Source organism: Plecotus auritus (assembly GCF_963455305.1).
Source record: "Plecotus auritus genome assembly, chromosome: 10".
NCBI lineage: Eukaryota > Metazoa > Chordata > Mammalia > Chiroptera > Vespertilionidae > Plecotus > Plecotus auritus.
In genome coordinates, this window is record NC_137785.1 from 24,902,383 (window position 1) to 24,925,700 (window position 23,318).

The 23,318-nt window shown below is 48.2% G+C and overlaps 1 protein-coding gene across 1 annotated transcript; it reads left to right on the forward strand.

Annotated features, from left to right (window-relative positions):
* On the forward strand, window positions 1–23,041 carry IRF8 (interferon regulatory factor 8). The gene is made up of 9 exons (XM_080645015.1): window positions 1–105; window positions 3,488–3,662; window positions 8,067–8,250; window positions 10,693–10,781; window positions 12,168–12,273; window positions 13,387–13,434; window positions 18,224–18,610; window positions 19,809–19,924; window positions 20,516–23,041. The coding sequence occupies exons 2-9, from the start codon at window positions 3,489–3,491 to the stop codon at window positions 20,690–20,692; spliced, it is 1,281 nt and encodes a 426-aa protein (XP_080501141.1). The 5' UTR covers window positions 1–105; window position 3,488; the 3' UTR covers window positions 20,693–23,041.
* Window positions 23,042–23,318: the final 277 nt, after the last annotated feature.

Below are 23,318 nucleotides of genomic sequence, written 5' to 3' on the forward strand. Positions count from 1 at the left end.
GGGCGCCGGAGTCAGCGGCCGCAGCTCCCGAGCGCGGCGGGCGAGCGTGGGAACGCGGGAGGCGGCACCGAAGGCGAGCGGCGGGCCGGGCGCGCACGGCTGCAGGTAGGTGGCCGGGGCGGGCGGGAGGGGATCCGGCGGCGACCAGGTTCTGGTGGGCCAAGACAGAGGGCCGGCACCAGTGCAGCTGCCGCCCGGTTTCCGAGCCAGCGCTACCGCTTCCCCCAGTGCCCTGTTTTCTCCCATCCCTCTGTTTCTCAAGGTCCAAGTCGTTGATCATTATGCGTGCGGCTGCCTCTAAATGGCTTTGATGCTTAAAAAAAAATTAATTTTTCTTAAAATCTGGTTTGCATGGACGACTTTAGAATGGTTCATATAATGAAGGGAGATATTTGCCCTTTATTATAAAACCTCCGTTGTCCCACTCAAATCCTACTACATGGAATAATAGTTGGAGGGTCATAACCGTGAAACTGTCCAATAACCAGTACTGCTTGTGTGGGTTAGCTTGTGAAGGGGCAGACTGGATTTTATTCTGATGGATGACAGGATTTCTGAGTGGTGTTTGAGATCCTTTGCTTCCATCATAGCCCAGTCTCCCCTGGCAAGAAGTCTGTATGGGGTCACAACTAACAGGAGCATTTTGATGTAAAATGTCCCCAAGGCAAAGGGCAGACTCGACGGTGAGAAGGTGAAATGTATTACCCAGAGCTATGAAGTGCTTCAGGAATGGAAACTAGAGACCACATGTTCCAGGATTTTAAACGATTCCCCTAACATATGGAGGGATATAACACACTTTTTAAAACTGGTTAGGAGCCAGTCTGAGAGTTTCCTTTTGGATTATGTCACGTTCCTCCATGTAAAGAATTAGGGGTGGTTTAGTTATTTTAGCAAGATTAGGGCCAGAGGGAGAAATGGCTTTGAGGCTTTTGGGACTTGTGGTGGCCAGGGCGGATGCCCAGGGGCCCTGAGAGGTGTGGGAGTAGGCGAGTCTTGCACCACCTGTCAGGTACATCCTGGAATTGGGTTGGTTGGGCCAGGGCAACCTCTTATCACCTGCCACCTGGGAAACATGACCCCCGGACTCATTTATAGTGTAGAGATTAGCTCCAGATAGGACTTGGTCCATAAAAAGAATTATTACCTAAAAATCAAGGAAGAGGAAGTTATAAACATGTGACTGGGCTTATAAAATTTTCCTGGCTCAGCATTTGGTGGAATTAATTTGTTAGTGTTTAATAGATCATTTTGGATCTTAATGCTGCTTAGAATCTTGCAGGTGATCTCATTGAAAATTCAGGCAGGGCTGTCCATGTGCTGAGGTCTTATAATCTAACCATGGTTTTTCTCTGCAGAGTGAGTAAAATAAGACCCCTTTGCTAGGGTCCGGGTGCCTTTCTGGGCCTCAGTTTTTCCATTTTTGAACCAAGAGCGACTGGATTAGATGATTTCTAAAGTTTGTCCAGCTTTTATATTCTGTGATTTACTCTCCCTCTTAATGCCAACTCTCTTACTTTCTTTTCTCTTTTCTTTTCCTCATAAATCACCAAGAGAGTTGTCTTTAACAATTTTGGGGCTATAAATCCACTAAAAATCCCTACAAGAAGGTGTTGATCACTGTTTGGAAAAATTCCCATACAAACAAAATATTGCTTTTCATTTCAGGATATTCCGGGAACATGAACTCTAGTTGATGAACCTTGTACTAAGGGGGTGAGCAAAATGCTAGTGAGCAGGAACGTGTCCTTCAATAGACAGATCCACAGACACTAACCTTTCTCTTGTGCTCTGGCCCCTCTCCTTGTCCCCCACACAGCTCCTTCCTCAAGGAGTGGACAGTCTCCTGCCTTTCCAGCAGGAAAGACCCGTTAGGAACTGACAAGTTACTTTCTGGGGGGAACCTGGTGGTGTCATTTCATTTCTCTCATTAGGTGCTCCTCCCAAACTTATCCCATGTTTATAAACACAGGGGACTGTTTTAGAGTTGTGGGACACTTGAGCTCCATTCACTCTGCAGGTGAGGAGAACCTCAGAGAGAGGTTCAAACAGCTCAGCCAAGGTCTAATTAGAGAAAAGACTTTGCTGGAGCCTATGGTTTTCAAATTGAAGTCCAATTTCACACACATCACCCCTTTTAAATCCACAACTGGGCCGTTGGGGTTATTAGATGAAAAAGTTACATTTGGTGCTCACAGAACCTCACCTCCTTCTCAGGACCTGGATGCCCTCTCTGCCCCATAGCTACCTGCAGAATTTTCATAACTTGTTGCTTTATGGACCAGCATGGCTCTAGATGTGACCGTATTCTTGGGGACATTATGTCTTGTCACTGCTGATTGTTTCAAACTTGTTTGCCAGAAGAGGTCACATTTTAATCAGAAGAATAGAAATGCCTTTTTTTTTTTTTTTTTTTTTTTTTGGGTGGGCGTCTGTCCAACTGCCTAGGGGATTTCCACCCCTGTTCTTGTAAATGTGGGCTGAGAGTTGATACAGCATGACTGCGTTCTCTTTTCTCTGTGCTGTTGGGATAGCTGTCTGCTCTGGCAGAATGTTCTTCCAAAGGATGTCTTTGGGCACCTTGGGATGGTGAGGTCCCCTGATTTTGGCACCTTCTGGAAGAGTCTATCTGGGCTAACTTTGTCTGTAGCCACAGCTAATTTCCTCACGTTTGTCTGCTACCTCCCAGTTGGTCAGAAGAGTTCCTGAGGAAGAAAGTTGGGATAATAATAACATCTGTATTTAGAGAACCCTTCAAAGGTCCAGATGTTTTATACACATTGTCTGAGCCCTCATTACAATGATGCCAAGTATTGATAGTTGTCCCCGAGTTTCAGCCAGTGTGGCTGACACTTTAGTGTTAAATGATGCTCCCAGGCCACCCAGCTGAGAGATGGCAGGATTCGAATGGGACCTCTGCTCTGCCCTTCCCAAACTCATGCTGTTACCACTAAACCAGCTGTGAAGGAACAATCTAGAGGGATAGCCTGAAACTTTCCTCTTTCTTGGAGATCACAAATGTCCTATTTGCTCACAAACACTGGTCAAACTGGGCATGGAGCAACGGAATTGGCTCTTAGAGTGATGGGTGCTCATTGAAGGGGCCTGGAAATGTAAAAATGACTTTTCCCTATCTCGTGCTAAAAATGGAATGATGCCATGAGATGTGCCTGAAAGGAAACCTGGGGTCAAAGCTGGAAGGACACAACCAGAACAGTAGGTGGGGCCAACATCTGGGTGAAGGGCAGCTGCCGAGTTCCCAGGGAGCTTTCAGTTTTCATTCAGGGCTCTGAGTCCTGGAGGCAGGCATTGTCCTCTCAGGGCAGGCGGCCCAGAGTCCTGGATCTGTGGTTCCCCCCAGCTGGCACCTGTGTTGCCACCCTCTGATTTTCCTGTTAGTAGTTCTGGGCTGCTAAGTACCTGGGGTGCTGTGATGAATGAGCCTATGCTTGTAATGTCTTAGAATATGTGTTTTTTTCTTTCCAAGGATGTGTGACCGGAACGGAGGCCGGCGGCTTCGGCAGTGGCTGATTGAGCAAATTGACAGCAACATGTACCCAGGGCTGATTTGGGAAAACGACGAGAAGAGCATGTTCCGGATCCCTTGGAAACACGCTGGCAAACAAGATTATAATCAGGAAGTGGACGCCTCCATTTTCAAGGTAAAGGCTGGGCTTCCCTCCCCTGACCGTGAGCGTAGCTTCTGTCTTCCCTCACCGGCTGGTGGAGGTGTTGAGTGACAACTTTTCTTATTTTCTTGAAAATTAATCCAGTTTTTAAAAACAAACATTGATTGAGTGTGGAATGTGTCTAAAAAATATACCATGTGATTTTTGCAGCTATTATGTGGTTTAATCACTTTGCGGTCAGTTGTAGAGTGGTGCATTTTTTGATGAGATTAAGGATACCTTCTTCATTCTTGCAAAGTTATAACTTCTGTTTGGCAACGTAGGGTCAGCTCAGTGAGAGAGACACCATCTGTCACTACTTCCGGGCTGGGTCAGATGGGATGTCCTGCTGCAGGTGTCTAGAAATAGTCTCCTTCCCTTGAGAATAGTGAGTACCCCAAGCGCTGAGGGACTTGCTGTTTGGTTCTACCCTTTGCATCGTGATTGCCAGCATTGATGGAGGGTTTGCTCTGTGGCATGCCTGGCCCCACAGGGTTTGTGTTTTCCTCTCACACAGTCCTCTGCAGGAGACGCTGTCCTTGTCCTTGTTCTGTAGAGGCACTGAGAGGAGAAGTGACTTGTTTAAGATCTCACAGCTCTTGGATGATGGAGCCAGCATTTGAACCCAGGCAGCTCCACTCTGATCCCATGCTCCCAGCCTCTAGCAGTACTGATAAACAGATTTCTTGCCATTACACCTACTACACCCAGATTCAGGCCGAGGAGCCGGGAGCCAGGGCAGCGCAGCTCTGCAGCCTAGTGAGACATCAGACCCCCCCACCCACCCCCCACCCCCCAGGGGACTTCTCTAAGACTCCAGAAGTGCAGCCTCCACCCCCTGAGAGATTTGTAGCCCTAGTCAAGGTGAGCCCAAGCTTCCATTTTTGCAAACAGATGCACTACAGGTGGTCTGACTCAGAGCCCAGGTTGCAAACTGCTGCTGCTGTGTGCTGGTTCCGTGGGCCTTTGGGCCTTTCCCTTTACACTGCTCGCTGCTTCAGCTTATGCTCTGGGGGTCATGCCCACAGAACCGGGACAGCGAGGGGACAGCGAGTGATATGGAGGAGGAGTGGAGAGGTTGAGCTGTGAAGGGCCAGAACCAGACCGGAGACCTGGGATGAATGAGGGGAGTGAGGCCCTGTGTGACCCCGTGGCAACACCAGACCCAGCCAGGGATGACTGTCTTCTGACACAAAAAGCCCAAAATGACCAGAGATATACCTTGGCCTCAGAGTGGAGTATAAGTAGGTCAAAGTTGGCTTATGAGGCATTTCCGTCCTTCATTTCTCTTTCTGACGTTTGCAGTGGGGCCACACATGTAGCAATTTTATTAAATTTGTCACCTGGGGTTGCAGGTCTCTTTGAGAATCTGATGCCAATTACTGGCCCTCTCCAAGAAGAGTGGGCACATGTGGATGTTTTGCACTCACCTTCCAGGGGCCCCATGTGGTCTGAATGTCCAGCAGATTTTTTTCCACCAAGGACCCCAGGTCAGGAGCCTGGATTCTGCCAGGTGTTTGAGCTGCTAGTGCATCCTTTCTCATTCGTGGGGGGATGTGGATTCCTCTCTTATAGAGGTTTTTACCTTTAGCATTACGGTGAACTTCTCTTGGGAATGACTCTAGCTAAATTTAAACAGTGCTAGGGTCCTGTAGAGAGCGCCTGGGAAGGCACATGGGCATTTCTTTAATTATTGTCAGCTGAACCCAGTGGCGTCGGCAAAGCCACGTCCTGGAAACAGACGTCCTGGAAACATGCTTTGCCAAAAGGCAGGAGTGTTCTCAGCTTGACCTTCAGCCCAGGTGCCAGGGGGTGGGTTTTATTATGTAAATCCAGCCAAGCACCAGGAATGGATATGACTAGGGCCCACCCAGAAGGGCCGATTTACAAAGAAGCTACAAGAATGCACATATTCCCCTTCCCTTGTCCTTTAGGAAAACTTCCTGGTATTTGGGGTATAAAATAAACACGCTGTATGGGCTCTGGGTCACTGTCTCTCCATCGGAAGAGGACAGTGGTCCCACCTGGCCCCAGCTTTCCTTCCATTTCTGTGTCTGTCTCTTTCTTTCACTTTCTCAATCCCCAGCAGCCCCTACTCAAAGAACCAGACCACTCTCTAGTGGCGCTGGATGCTGAAAAAAGAGAACCTTCCATAGGGTCCACCTGGTCAGCTAGGAGTTCTAGATCAGCGATTGCCAACCTTTCGGACCTCATAGACCACCAGTGGTCCGTTGGCGACCGCTGTTCTAGATTATCAATGGCTATAAGCCAGGGCTCCTCAACTGTGGACACCTAGGGCCAGATTGTTCCTGTTGTGGGGTCATCCTGTGCACTGTGGGGTATTTGGCAGCATGCCTGACCTGACTGACTAGATGCCAGCAGCACCTGCCCCCGACATGTGACAACCAAAAATGCCTCTGACATTGCCAGATGCTCCCTGGGGCGTGCTCTCCCCTTTCACATTGAGAGCCCCTCTAGGAGCTGACCATGGCCAGGAAGAACAGATTGAAGCAGAAGTGTGGGGTGCTGAGGGCACAGTCGCAGGTTGACCATCAGTAAAACTTCTTCAGGAGGAGAGTAGAGGGGGCTGGACCAGTAGGCTGCATAACCCTGGGTCGTGGCTTGCTGGAGGAGATGCAAGGCCTTTCCCTTCACGCTGCTCCCTGCTTCAGCTTCTGTTCTGGGGGTAATGAAATAAAGCCCCAGATTTATGCATCTTATGCAATGTTCTGCATGGCCGTTTCAACAGCGTTGAGAAAAATGTGCAAGATTCCCAATGTTTCCGTTGATTACGCAGTCGCTCAGTGTGGCAATCTGAAATGAGTGTACAATCTCAGCAGGAATGGGGGCGGGAGGGAGACATGGCGCCCACCCAGAGCTGGGCGGCCACTGGGAGGGCGACAGCCTGGGCTGGTGAAGTACAGGTGGGAAGAAGCCATCTCTGAGTTGCGCTGGCTCATGCCATCCTCTGAGGGGCGTTTCTCTGTCCACCAAATGTGCCTGCTATTGGAAGAAGTCAGTAGGCAGGTCTTTGTTAGATAGAGCCATTTAGGGATTTTCTGGTGAAGTGGAGAACCCTTTAGTTTCATACAAAGACAACCTTTTACAAATGTATGAGTTAAAACCAGTCTGTTTTTCTGCCTTAGTAAGTGGGCCTTAAGAACCTACTTATACCAGAGACCCCTTCACTGTCCACAGGTGTCATTCTGAGGTCAGCTTCATGGTGTGGACCAGAGATGGGAGATTGCAAAGGACATTGAGCGCAGTTTGTACTATCCCTGGTATACTGATGAGGCCCTGATATCAGCTCATACTTATTTTAAAAAAAGTATTTTGCTTCTTTTTCATAATGTTCAGGGTGGAAATCGAGTTAAGGGGTTTTTGACAGATCTCCCAGTGGGGTGATATTTTAGAGCCAGCCTGAGAACCCTGGAAAGAACTCAGTGCAGGCTGGAAGCTGGGTCTCTGCATTTCTTGAGCTCCCAGGGAATTGCCATTAAGTCGAGAACAGCTGGCATTTAATCCCATACAGGGTCACCTTGGGAAAGTTACCCCTTGGAATTACATTTTCCCAAGTGGGGTTGAGAATTTCCTCTAGCTCTGGTATTATTTTAGGTTGGAAGATTTTGCCTAATGCCAAAGGTTATTTTCACCTGACAGTAGTGACCTCCTAATTGGTGTGTTCTGTATTCCAATTTGAAATTAAAACGATGCCCTTTCACATGTTTGATTTTAAAAAAAAGAGTAATGCCCCATTCTACCTTTGACCTTAAGTTTCCAGTTTTGCATCTTTGTTCCTAGTTCAGAGTCTAAGGTTTGGAGAGGTCAGAAAACAGAGCTGTGAAAAACCCAACAGAGTGAGAGAATATTTCATTGCACTTTAAACAGCGCCTGGGGAGGTGGGGGGAAGGCTAGAATAAATGCCAACATGCAAAACACAATTTCTATTAAAAGTAGTAGGGCAGTCAGTGGATGATCACACTCAGAATTTTTGCAAATGTTTCCTTTTCATGCTAAATTTTCATGCCAGGGGTTGATTAAAAAAACACACACACACAAATTGTTCTTTGTTTTGAACATTCTAGTGAAACCATGTGCACTTCCTCCTTGTGCTACTTGACCTCAGGCTCCTCCTGGCTCGCTGGTCCAGGGAAGGATTTGTGTTGGCCTGAGTTCCAGTTTCAGCTCAGCTGAGAGATCTTGGGGGGTCTGCTTCCTGGCCTGGGTCTTTTTACATCTGTCCAAGAAAGTGGTCTGATTGAGCCCTGAAATTCCTTGAATGAGAGTTGATGGCTAAAAATGACTTTCAGGAGGGCGAGCCAGTGCTGGTGGTGACTGGCCATGGATATCTGTGGCTGAGGGGCTGACGGTTTCATGTGCTGCTTTCTCTCCTTTCAGGCCTGGGCAGTTTTTAAAGGGAAATTTAAGGAAGGGGACAAAGCCGAACCAGCCACGTGGAAGACAAGGCTACGCTGTGCTTTAAACAAGAGTCCAGATTTTGAGGAAGTGACAGACCGGTCCCAGCTGGACATTTCTGAGCCATACAAAGTTTACCGCATCGTCCCAGAGGAAGAGCAAAAATGTAACTATCCTTGATGGGCACTCAGTCCAACAGAGGCTGCAAGGCCCAGGCTTGGGGTGGAAGCCGCCGCCCACAGGGTCTGGGACAAGTGGTTTTAGCTAAACAAAATAGTTCTCTCCTTTGTATAAGCGGACATGGAATTCTCTTTCCGCTGACCTCACCCACCATCTGCTGACCAAGTGGCAGCTTCCAGTTGAGTGAGAGGTGGCGCCGATGGAAGGAAAGGGCGGGAGATTGGGTGGCAGCCAGCTCTGCTGACCTGGAGTGTTGCAGGATATCCCTGGGGTCAGGGATGAGATTAGGCAGGAGCAGGGATCCTCTGACAGTGTGGAAGGGATTCCTTTTGTTTTCTAGCAACTTTCAGAAGAGGCTAGGGGACAATCAGGTGGACAAAGAAGGGATGGCTAAGGTACAGAGTTAAGCTCTTGAATGAATTTTTGGATGATGACACTGTTAGTTTCATTGCTATGACTCAACATTGTCAGATCCTGATCATTGTTTGGGAATTCAGGATGTGATAATGCCTGAACTTTCTTCCAGCTCTATAATCCCAGGAAAGCATCTGTGAAGAATTTAAAGCAGGGATAGCAACAGCGTGCTGCACATCTCCCAAGGCCTGATACCCATGCTCCAGTCAGACATCACCAATCAACCAGGATGTGTGGAGCTCGGATCTGGCCCCAGAATCCTTTCCAAAGTGGTGTGCTGTGCAGCTGCTATGAATCAGAGCTGGCCCATGAGATAAAATCTAATTGCCACCACTGCTTTAAGACATTTGTTAACACATTGATTTTCGTAGCCATTAGATGTAGCAATTAGAATATTGGCATGGCATCCTTTTCTCTTTCGAAGAAGTCCAGTAAGGCCTCAAAGAAATAGAACTCTCTGGTAAGGGCTCAGTAGAAATTCTGAGTTTGAGTTCTTCCCACTGTGGGAAAGGTTAAAAATGTTGATGTGTAATTTTAAAGAAGTTAAAATTGTGACCCTAACAAATGTATGGTGAGCCTGGATCAGAGAGTTACTTGACTCATCAGTGAGGGATGACAAAGCTTGATGACAGATCATTTGACAGAATATGACTCACTGGCATACATGGTCAGTGAGGGGCAGAAGGCTGAGCCTGGCACTACACCACAGTTTGGGAGTTATCTTTTCTGCCGGTCATTTGTAGCTTAATTGCCTATACATTAACTCCTGGCTTTACCGAGTCTGAAGGCTAATCGATAGTCAGTACGAAGTCAAACAAACTGACCTGGAAAATCGGATGACCCTTAGGGGAGACCTCTAGGATAATCCGCTGGAATGGTTTCAAAAGGCCAGTCATCTTTTTGCTTTATTTCCCAGTTTTGGAAATATGTATATATTTTCAATATATAAATATTTTTTTTTGTCACTACAAAGTAAATTGTGATTTGAAGTAATGGAGAAGTTTCTCTTACTCCCCTACCCCCAGGATCAGCCAAGCTTGAACTGGCAGGTGACCCCAACTTGTTTATAGTATGGGGCACAGCCAGCATCACCTGCAAGGGTGGATGTTAAAGAAGCAGATTCTCAGGGGGGCAAAGAGGCATTGCATTTGCATAAAGTCTACATGGACCCATTGTCCTCTGTACTTCAGTAGTTTGCAAGCTACATTGGGGGTGCCCCACCTGTCCCCTACTTCCCCCATCAGCAGCTTCTAAGTGAATTCTTGAATCTATCAAAGTGGAATAAAAGTTCAGCGAGGATGAAACAATAGGCCATTTTGTAGCTCATTGGGCTAATGTTATAACACAGCTCATACTGATACGCTTAACGAGGTCAGTTTCTGGCTGGGGAAGAGGCATAAGAGCAAGGAGGATACTAGCCTGATCCAGAGAGCTTGTTGTGGAAATGCTCACGTGCCTTTAGTGATCCCTGATGAAGGCAGGTTCAAACTGGGCCTAGGTGAGTCTTTGCTGTGAAAGTGTGTGTGTGCGCGCGCGCGTACAGATGCACACGTGTATATTTGGAAAGGCTAAAAGGAGATTTCCTGCCAATTAACTTAAAAAAAAAAAAGAATCTAACCTGCAAACATATTTTGCCAGGAAACTTTGAGTGTCTACAAGTGCCCTAGCCTGTAAATTTAACCTCTGCAGGGGGTAGACACCTGGGGTAAAGGGGATCTGATAGGCATTCATTTGAGATCTCCACAAACAGAAGAAAGAGACCCAAGTGCTCTTTGGCCTCTAAGTGTTAGAAACAACAACAACCAACTTCTCTCTTTTGATTCTGCTGATCAGATGACTGAAGAAGCATGGGAAAAAAATTTCTAGGCCTTTCCCAAACCAGGGAAGATACTGACTGACTTTTATTTCCTTCAACTCAGCATTTAGAAACACACCACTGATTATGGCCTCAGTGATGGTAGGGATGCCTCAGTGCTGTGGCCACATTTTGTCATGTCTGTCTGCTTTTCCATAGGCAAGTTAGGCATGTCGACTCCTGGCTGTGTGAATGAAGTCACTGAGATGGAATGTGGTCACTCTGAAATTGATGAGCTGATCAAGGAGGTAAGTGGGGGCAGCATTTCCAGAGGTGTGGCCTGACAGCGGAAGGTGAGCAGTGGCATTGTTCTTGCCCTGCCAAGACATCCAGAGCCTCGGGCTTTCCCAGCAAACCTTGTCTCTACCCCAGCAAAGATAGAATGTGAGGACTGAGCCACCTCTGTGAGGCCAGCCTCCGCCAACTGGTCAGCCCGTTCACCCGGTGTCCAGTCCTTAATCCCAAGGGCTGGGGAGAGTGCTTGCTCTGTCAGTGATGTTCCCTCAAGCTCTGGATTTTCATACTTAAACAGTCTGAGTGCCAGTCTTTTGTAATGCACCCTGTATTTTCTTACCTCCTTAGCATGCTGCAGTGAACAATATGGAAACTTTCCTTCCTGCTTAGGGTTGTCCCTATGGCATGATTATTGTACAAGCTTTCATGACTGGTGGGCTGCCTGTCTTCCAATACACAGCTTTTCATCCTTGATGGATTGGAAAGCCATATAACCAAGCTTGTTAGAATTGTACGTAAAGTCATAGTTAATAGGCTATCATTAAAGGCTTAATGGGGTCCCAGGCAATGGGTATTTGAATACCAATTTTAGCTATTTGGATTCCATTTTTTTTTTTTTTTACTTTTAGCCTTTAAACTATGCTTTTATGGCTATTACAGGGTGGACATTGCATAGCTGAAATAATCCCACACAGCCCTTGTAAAAGGTGGTGGAGGTGCTATATAAATTCTTCTTAATTCACATAGCAATGCTAGAATCCTTGACAGTAGCTTGATGGTCAGGAAATACAGATAACTAAATATAATCTCCTCCAAGCTGCCTGACTTTGCTGCACATGGCAGCTGTTACACATCTGGGTGGTCTTTGGCAGCAGGTCAGCAGAATTCCTGGTTTCCTGTCACTCCAACAATGTCCCGTTTTCCGTGTGAGGCTTTTCTGCTGACTCAGTGGATAGAGTGAAATAACAGGATTGGTGCCCCAGGATCACAGGAAAAGCAGATTTCAAAAACGTCTCCTAACTGGATTTACCAACCTCCTTTAAGAAATGGGTTAGAGATGGAGCGCTGAGATGTGATGTATTGAGTGAGACTCACGAAAGCATGGCAGAGTCCATTCAATGTCAGGTGCACTGGGGTCCCAGAACCAGCAACAGGCAGTTTCAGTAAAAGGTCAATAAACTTATTAAGGGCCCCGAAGAGGCTAGGAATTCAGTTACGTAGTTTGATCACTGAGCATCCTGGATCTTTCAAGATACAAAGTAAAACTTCCCTCTTGTCTTATGAGCTAAAGGTGACAATATGGTCTTAGTTAAGCACAGCCATTCACCTTTACAACCCTGGGTCCTGCTTGGGAAGCCTAGTGACTGTGCTGCTCTTCTGTCTTGTTCCCGGTCGCACAGCGTCCTGTGGATGAGTACATGGGGATGGTCAAAAGGAGCCCTTCCCCGCCTGAGGCCTGCAGGAACCAGCTCCACTCAGACTGGTGGATGCAGCAGCCCAGCGCAGGTGAGGATGGGAGCCCAGGACCACTCCCAGAGCTTGGGGGTGGACTTGTTTGAATGGTTTCAGCCTGATAGCAGCCAGGGTCGGGTGGGGACGGGGGTCCTGCTATGATCCCTATTTTATTGATGGTGACTGCCTCCCAGGAAGACGCATGTGTCCTTCCTATACGAGGTGTCTGCCTCCCACGTGGCTCCTGGGAAGGTCGGAGGGGAGGGAGTGCAGTGAACCACTCCAAGACCAGAGGGGATTCACAGGTCTGGGCCACGTTCGGTCTGTTAGGTCCTCCATCCAGTTTCTTCAGACGTTAAGGACCTCCCAGAGCCACGCACAGTCCAGAGCGGCGGCTGGAGAGCAGAAGAGCTCAGGAACGGGCACTTGCTCACTCAGAGCCCTGGATTTGAATCCCCTGTCAGAAGTTGCATATCCTATATAAGGCTCAGTTTCCTCAAGAAAAATGGAGACACCAGGGCTGACCCTACAGGGTCTGGAAGCTAAGTGAGGCACGCACCCTCTTATTAGTTTCTGATGACCCGCCCCTCCTCCACTGCTTGAAATGACCCTCCTCCGGGAGCATGCGTGCCTTTGCTTCCTTTCTTGGCCTCTCCCCCACTGTCCCCTGTGGGAGACCAGGGGGCCGTCGCTAGCCTAAAGGACCTCAACGGTTGTGGGTGTGGGGTGGTGTCATATCAGGGGCCCTGGGGAGCCCCCCTCCCTGTGCTCAGCAGCACCTCTGAGAAAGCTAGCTCGGCCCGGCTCCCCTTCAAGTCAAGCCCTGGATAGTGGACACGCAGTCCAGCGGTATTTTGGGAGCAGGGGGAAGGAAACGTGGCCCCACAATGTCACACTGACACATGGTCAGAAATCCCACAGCACAGAGGAAGTCTCCCCCCTCCATGCTGGTTGGGTTGAGGTCTGGTTTTCTGCGTTTATGAAACATAGGTCGCCACACTGAGAGGGAAAAACACCGAATTCAGCGGAAGCCTGTGGCAGGGCCCCAGGAGCACGCCATATGCGGCTTTTTAAGAAACTTTTGGAGAGGGGGGGCATTTGGGTTGCTTCCCCTGCACACAACTGAGTCTGGCTGGGTCTGAGTCTGCTTTTCTCTTCCTCCGGCAGGCTTGCCGCTGGTGCCGGCTTACTCCGCCTATGATGCACACCATTCAGGTACGAAGTGCTCTGGGCCGGGCCGGGTGGGGGACGCTCTGAAGACAAAACTCGAAGGACCTGTGGGGGTTCTTGAGGGCCCTGGATGAGCACGATCTGGTGTCAGAAGTCGGGCACCTGATTCCTCCTTTTTACTGTTTGGTTTGGGAGTGAGCAAGTGGCTGGCCTTTCTGAGACTCTTCTTGGACTGGATCAACAAAGAGATCTGAAGAGCTCTCTGCAGGGGTGCTTATATGGGAGAAAGAGTGTGAGGACAGACGCTCAAGGCCCAGCTCTGCCCCTCTCACGTGACCCCAGGCAAAGTGATTGAATCACTTGGGACCTCAGGCTTCTCATCTGTAGAGTGGGGACAACAGTAGCAACTACCTCATGGGAATGTTGTGAGGGTTAAACACAGTGTTATTAAACTTTCTGGTAGGGACATATAGGTCAGTGGATGTCACCAGTGACTGTTTTACTCTCTCCCACCTAAGTTTATAACAATAACAGTGCTAATAACGATAATGGTGGTGATGATGCTGGTGGTGATGATGGTTATGATGGTGATGATGATGGTAATGATGGTGATGAAGATGATGGTGGTGATGGTAGTGGTGGTGATGGTGGTGGTGGTGGCTGACATTAGTGAATGCTAACTGGGTCCAGGATCATCAGTGAGACTTGCATGGCCTAATCTCATTATCACTTCCCACCACCCCTAGGTAGGTGTTGTTATTTCCATTTGACCAGCTCAGAAACCCCTGGTCACAGAACTTGTGGGCCACAGAGCTGGGGTGTGGCCCCAGGCTGTTCCATCCCTGCTCCTGCCCCAGATGTCAGAGGTGGTCTCTGTGCCACATTGTTGTCTAATTACATTGAGGACTTGGACCGTGTTCCTGCCAGTGGCTCCTGGAATTTACATTCAGGTTCATCATCGATGGCATCTTCAGAGCAAAGGAAGCTGGTGTCTTCCCCCAAAGTGGCAGGTTCTGTGAGAAGGAAGCCTCCTGACTCATCAAGATGGGCCACATAATGTTGGGGCTGGGGACCCGAGGCCTCCAGGCACAGGGGAGGAAACGGGACACAGAGAGAGGTGTCTTGACCAAGGCCCTCATGGGATGAGTGTTTTTGGGTGGTAGAGGCAGGTTCTCACCCAGGCAAGAAAATTTTAAAGCAAATGATGCTCCCATTCATTGAGCCCTTACCCATTGCACAGTGGCCCTGGGAGCTGGGGACTGTTATAATTCTGGCTTCACAGATGAGGAAACTGAGGCTTAGTGGTTAAATCTCTCACCTCAGATCACACAGCTGGTAAGCGGTGTTGCTGAGTTCAAACCCAGGCATCTGGCTTCAAGTCTGTTTTTAGATTTATGCTAGACAGCCACCGTGCTCACCAGAGGCTCAGGTCCTGGAGGCCCTGGGTCATGGGACCGGGCCTTTGACCTGGTTAGCTCTGGGCTATGGCCCTGGGAGTCTGCTGACCAGTGCTTCCCGGGGGCAGGAGAGTAGTCTGGCACATGCTGCAGTGTCTGGGCGAGAAGACATGGTCTGAGGAGGAAGCTTCCTCAGTTATTTTAGAGCTGTCTCAGCACACAGGTGGAATGACTCGCAAAGAAAACCCTACATCATTCCTCTAGAAGTTGTGGACTTTGGTACCTCTGCTCGGTTCACACAACTCCTCCCCCCATGTAAGTAAGTTGTTAGGGGTCCCCAGTTCTTATCCCTGTAGGGACAGGTAATGTAATGGTGAAGTGTCAGGAGAAAGACAACAGGGAGTATCGGAGACTGTGGCAAAGTGGAGGGGCCACCCTCCTCTGGGCTGCTTGTGGTTCCTGCCCTGTGGACTGACAGACCCAGCCAGGCTCAATTTTCCCATTTTTCTAGAGGAACCAGAGGTCTGTATTTTTAGGTGAAAATTTCCCATATAAAAGGTTGGCAGCAAATTTGTGTTAACAACACCTCACTGTGCTGGTGGATCCACACATGTCTTAACTGTATGTATTTGTGCTCTTAACTGTATGTATTTGAAATAATTGGGGTGAAGTACAATGTTTGAAACTGACAGTGTGGCTTGGTGCTTAAGAATACAGATGTTGTGCCCTGACTGGTGTGGGTCAGTTGGTTGGGCATTGTTCCATGCACTGAAAGATCACTGGTTCAATTCCCGGTCAGAACACATACCCAGGTTGCAGGTTCGATCCCCAGTCAGGTTGCATATGGGAAGCAACTGATCAGTGTTTCTCTCTCTCCCTCTCTGTCTCTCTCTTTCTCCCTCTCCCTATCTCTCTCTCAAATCAATTAAAAAAAAAAAAAAAAGAACTCAGATGTGGAGCCAGTCTGCTAGGAAGGGAGTGCATCCAGGCTCTCCAATTAGCAATTGTGCCATTGACAACAAGCACCTTAACCTGTCTATGACTCAGTTTTCTCACCTGGAAAATGGGTATAATTATTAATAGTCTCTACCTCATGGGATTGTTATGAGGATTAAATGTGCTAATAGGTGTAAAGCCCTGGGAACAGCACTTGGAATGTACTGTGTAGACCAAGGACTATGGCTTATAACTTCAGGGGTCTCATCTATATAGCTAATCTTTTGTCCTGTTACCCCAATTTATTTAATAACCACTTATATGGTGCTGTCATATGCTAAGTACAAATGCAAGCTCGTTTAATCCTCACGGTCACCCAGTGAAGTGGGAGTATTATTATCTCCACCTTGCTGATGGAGAAACTGTGGCACAGAGTAGGGAAGCTGCTGCCCAGGGTCACACAGCTGGGATAATGCATCAGGCAGTGGGTTCCAGAGTGTGTGCTCTGCTGCCACTGTGGTCAGACTGTCCCCTGGCAGGGCTGTCCTTGGTGGCGAGTGGATGTCACCGGAGCAGGACAGGGTTGCCCCGGGGCTCTTAGGATTGCGAAGGGCTGGACTGAGTAACTGGAGGCCCTTGATGAGTGGCTCCTGCTCTGTGGGTCTCCAGTGCTCACCTGTAGGGCACAGTGAGCCATGGCTCAGGCCCTGCTGGCTTGAATCTCCTCTGAGCTTAAGCTGTCCCCTGGTGCTGGGGTCACTAGGACAGTCCTGCCTGGACATCTGGAACACCTTGTCCGTTGCTCCTGAAGTTCATACAGTCAAGAGACACTAGTGTGAAATAAGGCCACAGCCATGACAGGGCAGAGGGGCAGAGTGGTGGCAGAGTCATCTGGCGTGTTTCATCCATTGGGACAAAGTTCAGAATTGTTTCAGAGTGAAGGAAGTGGAATGTGTCAAGTCATCAGGCGATGTGGACATTGCAGACTTGGAGGGTGGGAGGATGGTGAGTGGGGGTAATGAGACAGGGAGTCGGATGCTAGTGCTGCTCCTTACCTGCTGGGTGACTCCACCCGGGCCTTAGTTTCCGCAAATATCAACTAAATGAGTTGGACTGGAGCCCCTGCAGCTCCGATTCCCGGCCCTGCATGAGTCTAGAGTAGACTGTCATTTAACGCCAACGTGGGAGGAAGTGGAGCCTGTGAACAATAGTGGGGAGTCTTAGTATTTGAGCAAATGAATCTTGAGCGAAGCCCATAGGAGCGTCCAGGGAATTGTAAGTGCACAGCAGCATGAATCCAGCTGAGGTAGGTGGCCCCCCACAAGGCTGCCCCTGACCATTGTGCAAGGGTGCGCTGCACAAGTGTAGGGGGGCACCATGGAGTTGGGCAGCTCACAGCTCATGTGGCTCAAGGGATCAGCCCCAGATTGATCTTAAAGGGTTCCCCAAACTCACCAAGCTCATTGATAGTGCATGTAATTCTCAGTTTAAGGCTATTAAAATGCGATGTCTCTAGGAGTATCGCTGAATTTAGCTGTTGTCTTTATTCCTACCTTAGTCACTTTAGGCACTTGAGCCCCACCTTCACACTTTGGTTTTCATATCTGGGTACCACCTGGACTATCATGAATATCCTGTTTTTCTCTAAATCTAACTTTTTAAAACGTAAATTGACTTTAAAATGGGGGCCATCTATCATTGCCTGGAAAAGGAGAACCAGGTCACTGCTATAAGTAGGAAGTCAGAGGTCAAAGCACATTCACTGAAGACCAGATATTCTGGTTAGAGATTCTGGCTAGAGCCTGCCCCTTGGTTAAAGGGAGGTTGTCAGAATGAGTGTTAAAGATCTGCCGGCACCAAAGCGGGCTTTGTTTCTTGGTGATCAGAGGTTGAGAGGATAGACATACATGTATTATACACGGTTGCCTAGTTATATAGCTGTACTACTCTAGAGCAATGTAGCCTGTAGTGTCTGTGTTCATAATGGACGGATATGCTAGGTCTGAATTCGAGGTTAGTGAAAATAAAGAGATATCTTTTTTCTTGACAAATTCTCAGTTCCCTGGATTTCAAATTAAGAATTAATGTTACCTATTATAACACTGAATTATATATAGTCTAACGTATAGCAGTGGTATAGCAGTGCCTGTGACGGGAAGCCAATGTCCTAAGAAATTAAGTTGTCAAAACCTCGTCACTCTCAGGGTGGTTGATAAATTGTGGCAGCTGTCAGCCCTTCCCAGCAGTAGGGAGAGCACTATAATGGTTTTCTATATTTGGAATCATTGGTTTCCTTACAATTCTGTATACTTATTCATGCTTTTAAAATTATTACTTCTAGAAAGAGTGCATGAACTTCCCAGAATGACAGAAAGGTCCTGGACACACAGACAGTTAGGCTCCCCCAGTTTGGGAGGAAGAAAGGCTCTGGGCATTTCCCCAGGAAGGACCAGGGAACCCTTTTCCCCTCAGCCCCTGACCTGTCCCCCTCTTTCCCACAGTCTTCTCCCAGATGGTCATCAGCTTCTACTACGGGGGCAAGCTGGTGGGCCAGACCACCACCACCTGCCCTGAGGGCTGCTGCCTGTCCCTGAGCCAGCCGGGCCTGCCCAGCACCAAGCTGTATGGGCCTGAGGGCCTGGAGCTGGTGCGCTTCCCGCCTGCGGACACCATCCCCAGCGAGCGGCAGAGGCAGGTGACTCGGAAGCTGTTCGGGCACCTGGAGCGAGGCGTGGTGCTGCACAGTAACCGGCAGGGCGTGCTGGTCAAGCGGCTGTGCCAGGGCCGCGTGTTCTACAGCGGCAACGCCGTGCTGTGCAAGGACAGGCCCAACAAGCTGGAGCGTGATGAGGTGGTCAAGGTCTTCGACACCTGTCAGTTCCTCCGAGGTCTGTATACTGTCCCCTTGCTGCCTGTGTCTTTTCCCCCCAAATATATTTTTATTGATTTCAGAGAGAAAGGGAGAGGGAGAGAGAGATAGAAACATCAATGATGAGAGAGAATCATTGATCAGCTGCCTCCTGTACGCCCCACCCTGGGGATCGAGCCTGCATCTCAGGCATGTGCCCGGACTGGGAATCAAACCCCAACCTCCTGGTTCACAAGTTGACGCTCAACCGCTGAGCCGCGCTGGCTGGGCTGCTGCCTGTATCTCAAAGATCACGCCTTCTTCCCAGGGCGATTTGTCGCCCACAGTCCCCAGGGGGATAAGTAGGGGCTAGAGCAGGGGTGGGCAAACTTTTTGATTCGAGGGCCACAATGGGTTCTTAAACTGGACCGGAGGGCCGGAACAAAAGCATGGATGAAGTGTTTATGTGAACTAATATAAATTCAAAGTAAAGGAGCGGAGGGGAGAGCAAGAGAACCGGATAGAACAGCTGGATCCGGCCCGCGGGCCGTAGTTTGCCCACGGCTGGGCTAGAGGCACAGCCGCAGCAGGGGTGCCCCCTTGTACTTGAATTCTGCTCTGCACTTTTTTTGCTCGACGATCCTGGGGAAACCTCTCCGTGCCTGGACTTCTGGCGTGTAGAATCGGGGGAGCAGTACGGCACCTTCCTCACACAGCTGTCGGGAGGATTAAGGAATTTAGCACCCTGCGGCTCTGTATGGACTGTTTCTACACCCTGGGAGCTGGTTAGCAAGCATTTCCTTCCATATGCCTTTGGGTCAGAATCTGCATCTTGGCCAGGCCCCAGGGGTTTGGTGTGAGCTGACCTTGTGCACTGAGTCCTCGGGGCCACGCCCCCACACAGGAGTGCTGCACACCAGCCATTGTTATGCTGTCAGGCATATAATTAGGTTCCCACTGTGTGTGTTCCTCCCAGAGGTCAGGGTGTCTGAAATCCATCAGTCAGGCTGCCTGCAGCTCTGTGTGGGAACCCTTCTCTGTGCTCCAAAGCTCTCTGCTTCTCTCCCTGTTACAGCCAGGAGCTAGTGTCACATCTGTCCTGCCACCTGGCCTGAGTACTCCTGGCGGCTTCCTGGAGAAGGGGCCCTGGCAAGGTGGGCTCCCGAGGCATGTGTAAGCTCAGGTGTGAAAGCACCGAGGAGTTGCCAACACCCCCGTTCCTCCTCGTGTCTTTCCAGAGCTGCAGCACTTCTACAACAACCAGAGCCGGCTTCCCGACAGCAGGGTGGTGCTGTGCTTCGGAGAGGAGTTTCCAGATATGACCCCGTTGCGCTCCAAACTCATCCTCGTGCAGGTAAGAACAGGCAGCTTCAGGGCTTGCGGCCAGATCTCCCAGCCCACACCTCAGGACCCAGTTTATTCTTGGGCTGAAGAACAGGCAGCAGGGACTGGGGTGCTCCACTTGTGTGCAGAAGCAGGCCTGGGAGACCTTCAAGTGGCAGCAATGGGTTCTTGTCACTGCTGAGCCATCTTCTCAAGTTCCAGGACTCTCCCAATCTGTGTGTCTCCCCTGCCCTTTCTTTGTATGGCTTGTTTTTCAAAATCAAAACCTCCTTTCCAGAAGGATTCCAACCTGCCTTAAGGCCTAAGTGACCTTAATAAGGATTTTACAAGCCCTTATTTAACAGTCGTCAAAGGAATGAAGCTCTGATAGTGGAATTCTGGACACTGGCTAGCCAAGTCGGGACAATATTAAAAAAGCACACATAGGAGTCTTCGTAGGGATACTGCTTGCCCTTTCTTTGCATCTCCTCATTCTGGGTTCATTCATTTGGGACCCAACTGCTAGCTTTAGACTGGAGTAAACAAAGAGTCTGGGTCGGGTCAAAGGAAGTCCCACCTCACTTCGCATCTCCAACTCTGACCTTGTGCACCATCCCTCTAGATTGAGCAACTCTATGTCCGGCAGATGGTGGAAGAAGCTGTGAAGAGCTGTGGTGCTGGGTCCATGATGCAGGCTCCCGAGGAACCCCAGCCAGACCAGGTCTTCCGGATGTTTCCAGATATTTGTGCCTCCCACCAGAGACCCTTTTTCAGAGAAAACCAACAGATCACAGTTTAAGTCTCTCTCTTGGGCACCCCACCCCGCCCACATCTCATATTTCATTATTACAATTACTGTTGTAATTATTTAAGGATATAGATCCCTCTGACCTGGGGTGGGATGCCTCACTCTGCCCTTAATTTAGTAAGGGCATTCTCTGGGGACTCCTCGTTCAAAGCAAAGTTGTGTCCAAGTTCTATTGTTCAGATGTAAACATTGAAGCCCACACCACGTGGTCTGAATGGTGTAATTAGAACCTCTGATTAAAACATGAATTTCCTGTATTGTCCCCTAATTATCATTAGTTGCTATGATTCTTCAGCATTTTGGGATAATTGATATTTCCAAAGGCTTTCATTCAATTTGACTAGCACATAGTTGCTTCCAGTAAAGAAATTTGGGGATCAGTTTGTGAAGACAAGTCTGCTTTTCGTCTTTATCTTTTGTTAGAGCTATAGATTTATGATTTCATGTGCTTGATTCGATGTGAAGTGTTTTGTACTTTTAAGCATGTTAATAAGATTTAAAAATACATTAATAAGTACTTTAATAAGTATTATTAAGCCTCCCTTTAATAAGTGAAAGCAAAAGCTCTTGGCGAGTTTGGAGAACGTATATTCTTTCCAGAATTTGGTGCTAGGAAAGTGTTTCCATCACGGTGTGAACTGGTGTGTTCTGATTTTCAGACAGTGAAAGTTTTCCCTTCGGCACATTGTTGCAGGAAGCTTAGAGCTAAATTTATTTTTTCATTTCTGTAATGAAGACATCCCAGATAACCTCTCTGGCTGCTTCTTTCTAAATGGTTTTGAGCTGTTTGAAAAACATTTGTAATTTTAATTGTCCAATTATAAACTGCTTTGAAGCTTTTCCTTTTTCCCTTCTTTTCATAAAGTGGGCAGGATAGAAATCACAAGTTCCAAGTAAAGGGTGTTCCCCTAAAATGTCTGCACACTTTAACAGCTGACAGCTCAATTGATGTTTCTTTCTTTTCAGATTTAACGCATTGGAATCAATAATTATTCAAAGTGTGTATACATTTTTTGGGGACACCCTGTATAATTGTGGATTTTATGAGCCTTTTGCTTGTACCTTGATTCAGTTACTCCATTCACCAGCCGGTGGTATTTAGTGTGTAGGCATGACTAGAGTGGATTGGGTATGTGGATGACATGTGTTGCCTATATGGCTTGGGGTCTTGGGGTGAGCTGTGGCTGGGGGAATGCCTTCCCCTATCCCTACCACTCCTCAATGCCCACACTGCACACCAAATTCTTCAGTAGAGCCATGTAGTGGGATTTCCATGGAGAAGCCCCAGTTTTAGCCATGGAAGAACTTACCCTATTTTTCTAGCAAATAGGATGCATTTACTAGCCAAAATGTATCAACATGTTTACCCTAAATCCTGATGCTAATCAAAAGCCAGGGACAGAAGACAGAAACCAATGGCCTGGCTTAACAGAGAGGGCAATTCACCCCACCTCAGACCCTCCAGTGAGCAGTGGACCACATCACCACAACCCCTCTAAACCACTTGCAGGATCAAAGAGCACTTGAACATTTTTTTCTAAATAAATGTTGTATTTTGCTCGATTGGGGTGCCTCTGGTCTGTGTGGCCCCTGTGTGGTGCACCGGGCCTGGCAGAAATTGGCACTCACGCATGTGAGGAGCACCTACCCCACTTCTTGGTGGTGCAATTTGCTGGTCTGGCCGAGTCAGTCCCACCATGGGTGCAGGCACCAGGCGGGTTTGGGGATTGGGAGGGTGCAGTTGCTTTGCTTCCACTCTCTTGGGTGCGGAGAAGAATCTTTTCTGTATTCTCTTCCCTTCGTCACACAGCCTGGGTCATCACCGCCCCTGACTCAGAATCTTACCATGAAAGGACAAGAAGGGGCTCACCTGTCACCCCTCATTTTGAGAAATGGGAAGAGTGGAATTTGGGGGACAAATTGCCCCCGCTCAGCCAATCTGGTGGCCTTGTAATAACAAAAGTCTCCGATTTCAAATCTGAAAGGCCAAGGAATGCCTGTTTATTTTCCTCATCATTGCTGCGAGGGTGATGCAGGTGTAGCACTAGCCAGCTTAACCCTTTCAGGGCCTTCAGATGTGCCGAATTCACGTGGGCGCATAGGGAAACTTCAGTAAAAGCGGCTCGTTGCCTTTGGCCAACAAAGTGAGCATTACATTTTTAAGGATAACATCTGTTTTCTGAAAATTTGTGAGATACTGGTAAATAGGCTTTAGTTTGTAGCTCAAATGAATGTCAAAATATACATCTTTAATATGCTGGATGAATATTTATTTTTGTATGCATTTAAAATATATTGATCTTTATTCTTTATTAAAATAAAGTGCTCTTTTTTAAAGTTGATGTGTGCTCTGTGTTTTTTTTAAAGTTACTGTTAAATATGTTATCATTTTCACTAGATTCTAGGTACTGTAAAGGGGGAATTAAAAAATAATACCACACTCTGATTTTAAGAATGTTTTGCTTGTTTGTTTTTCACTCCTCCCCAGGAAAATAGAAAAAATATATGGAGACTTGCAGATTATGCAGAATTTCCTGGAGAGATGTGGGGCACACCCTGTTTTTACTAAAACTGAGGGGCTGTTTGGGTTTCTGTGAACTGATTAATGACTGCAGAG

Coding starts and splice junctions, on each gene's coding strand:
- IRF8 (XM_080645015.1), top strand. CDS start 3,489: ATGTGTGACCGGAACGGAGGCCGGCGGCTTCGGCAGTGGCTGATTGAG. Junction 3,663..8,066: donor TGGACGCCTCCATTTTCAAG/GTAAAGGCTGGG, acceptor CTCTCCTTTCAG/GCCTGGGCAGTTTTTAAAGG. Junction 12,274..13,386: donor GATGCAGCAGCCCAGCGCAG/GTGAGGATGGGA, acceptor TTCCTCCGGCAG/GCTTGCCGCTGGTGCCGGCT.